The sequence below is a fragment of the Myotis brandtii genome, unplaced genomic scaffold (genome assembly GCF_000412655.1).
Source record: "Myotis brandtii unplaced genomic scaffold, ASM41265v1 scaffold324, whole genome shotgun sequence".
Taxonomy (NCBI): Eukaryota; Metazoa; Chordata; class Mammalia; order Chiroptera; family Vespertilionidae; genus Myotis; species Myotis brandtii.
The window spans coordinates 3,577,554-3,579,747 of NW_005362439.1; the positions used below are offsets into that span (position 1 = coordinate 3,577,554).

Here is a 2,194-nt window from a genome sequence, read left to right on the forward strand (position 1 = left end):
CCGCCTGAGCTACCTGGCTTCTTCCCCGGCTCAGGCATCTTGAGAGAAGTCAAACCAAGAACCGAGCAGGCACAGGCCACCCGAAGAGGATCTGGGCAGGGACCCGTCCCCCACTATATAAGGGGCCTCCCCCTCCCCAGGGCCCCCTTATCTGACTCCTTCCCAGCTACCTGCTAAATATAGACAAATTCCAGAGAGCAGGGCTCTCAGGAGAAGGTGGGGCCGTGTTGTTCCTGGCTGTCCCTTCCCCCACCGGCCCAATCTGATGGCTCTGCCCCCACCTCCTCAGTGAACCTCAGGGGAACCCCCAGTCCTGCCTGTATGTCCATCTGACGGGCACACTGTGCCGTGGGAGTGAGCTGGGCCCGCGGCCCTGGGGTGGGTGGGTCGAATGCGCATCCTCGCTGGGCGGTATGGGGGGTGGTTCCCCACACAGACCCTGGGGCCGCCCGAGTCCTGCCACGCCACTCCCTTCCCCTCCTGGGCCTTAGTCTCCTCGCCTGTAACGCGGGGCGGTGACGGCAGCACCCGCCGCCTGGGCTTGTTCCGTGCACGCAGTGGGTTTACCTACAGAGACGCCGGAGCAGGGCCGGGCGTGTGGGAAATGCGGAGGGACTGTGTGCTCCTGCTATGTGACCCCGGGCATCACAGCTCAGGGCCCGGCTGGCTGCGTGCTGTGGGGCCCTGGGTGCAGCTCACAGGGCCTCTCTGTGCTTCCTTTGTATATACATATCTATACATATCTATACATACGTGAACGAAGCAGGTTACACGTGATGCCCTAGCGAGGCTGACTGTGAGGTCGGGAAAGACCACGTGCCCCCCATGGTCGGGAGGACGCCTTTCTCCACACAAGCACTGTCTGCGTGGTGGGAACTTACATTCCTGCGAACACAGAAATCCATTCTTTTCTGCCATTTTAACCACTTTTCAACCGCATCGCAGGCCTGCACACCCCCGGCCCTCTCTCAGGGCTTGGAGACTGCATAGGAAGTGTCACGGTTGGGCTTCCGTGAGCCCCGGGCCTCGGGGTGAGGAGGCATGTGGATTGTCTGCCCAACACAACTGGCCCCAGAATCTGGGTTCCCTGCGGCCTGCAGGCTGCTGCGGGGAGTTACCTCACTCCCGGCCGTTGGCCGCCACTTCTTGCTACTGGGTAGTCGGCAGCAAGAAGCTCAGAGACCCCCGGCCCCCCTCTGCTGATCCTCCCCCGCCGTGGCCTGGGAGCCAGAGAACACAAGACACCGGGTCCACCCGAGGGGTCCTGCTCACACGGATCCGGGGTGGACGCTCTGGGTCCCACTGTCCACATGGGGTCACCTTGCTGAACTGTACCCCATTCCAGACACGTGAAGCCTCCTCCCTCACACTGACGTGGCCGCTCACCCAGAGCTCCATGGGCCTGCGGCCCTCGCCAGCGGTGTGACCTTGAACAGATTATTTGACCTCTGTGAGCTTCCGTTTCCCAGTCTGTACCGTGGGGTGATACCGGACCCCGCGTCCCAAGGCTGACACGTAATAAATGGCCGTGATTATCGCCACCACCACTGGGGGCGTAACCCAAGGATTATGAGTTTAAGCCTCACTGAGGCTTTTTTTAAAAACCATTTGCCAGGTGTGGAGAGTTTTGTAATGATTTATTTCCCTAATAAGAACTGAGGACTCATTCTGCCCACAGCTCTAACTCCAGGCTGATCCCTGTGTCCTCACATCCCCAGCATCTGAGCACTGGGTGTCCTTAGAAAATGCTGATACATAAATGGGAAAAGGAGAGATCATGGTGGGGCGGGGCGGTGGCGGACAATCCATTTTAAAAGAAACTCTTTGTGCTGCAAGTTTCTTGAGGAAGCTGATGGGACAGAGGTGTGAGAAGGGAGAGATGCTGACAGGGTGGGTAATGTACACAGGTCTGATGGCTTCGACTCTCAAGGCAGCACCTGGCGGCACTAATCCAGGCTGACCCCCTCCAGGGGTCAGACCCCCCAGGTGCCTTTTGGGGCCAGGGCTGGAGTCCTGGTGGGAGGCAAAGCAGGGATGTGGGTTGGGCCTGGAGGAGGAGGGAGTGGGAGGTGAGGCGCGCCCGGCCCACCACAGTCCTGCCCTGGCCCCTGGGAGCTTCCCTCCCTGTGTCCGGGCCGGGTGAGGGGTTAATGCTATGGCCAGCAGGGAGGCCTGGTGGGCCCAGCGGGTCGGG

The 2,194-nt window shown here is 60.6% G+C and overlaps 2 protein-coding genes across 2 annotated transcripts in view; both read right to left on the reverse strand.

Annotated features, from left to right (window-relative positions):
• The window catches only part of MYBPC3 (myosin binding protein C, cardiac), a 21,255-nt gene extending 21,217 nt beyond the window's left edge, over nucleotides 1-38 (reverse strand). The window contains exon 1 of the mRNA XM_005870864.2: nucleotides 14-38. Within this exon, the coding sequence (XP_005870926.1) occupies nucleotides 14-38 (25 nt within the window). The remainder of the gene's footprint in view (nucleotides 1-13) is intronic.
• Nucleotides 39-1,437: 1,399 nt separating this feature from the next.
• SPI1 (Spi-1 proto-oncogene) overlaps nucleotides 1,438-2,194 on the reverse strand; it is a 16,701-nt gene continuing 15,944 nt past the window's right edge. The window contains exons 6-7 of the mRNA XM_014543290.1: nucleotides 1,938-2,013; nucleotides 1,438-1,547 (exon numbers count right to left, since the gene is read on the reverse strand). Coding sequence (XP_014398776.1) covers nucleotides 1,438-1,547; nucleotides 1,938-2,013 — 186 coding nt within the window. The remainder of the gene's footprint in view (nucleotides 1,548-1,937; nucleotides 2,014-2,194) is intronic.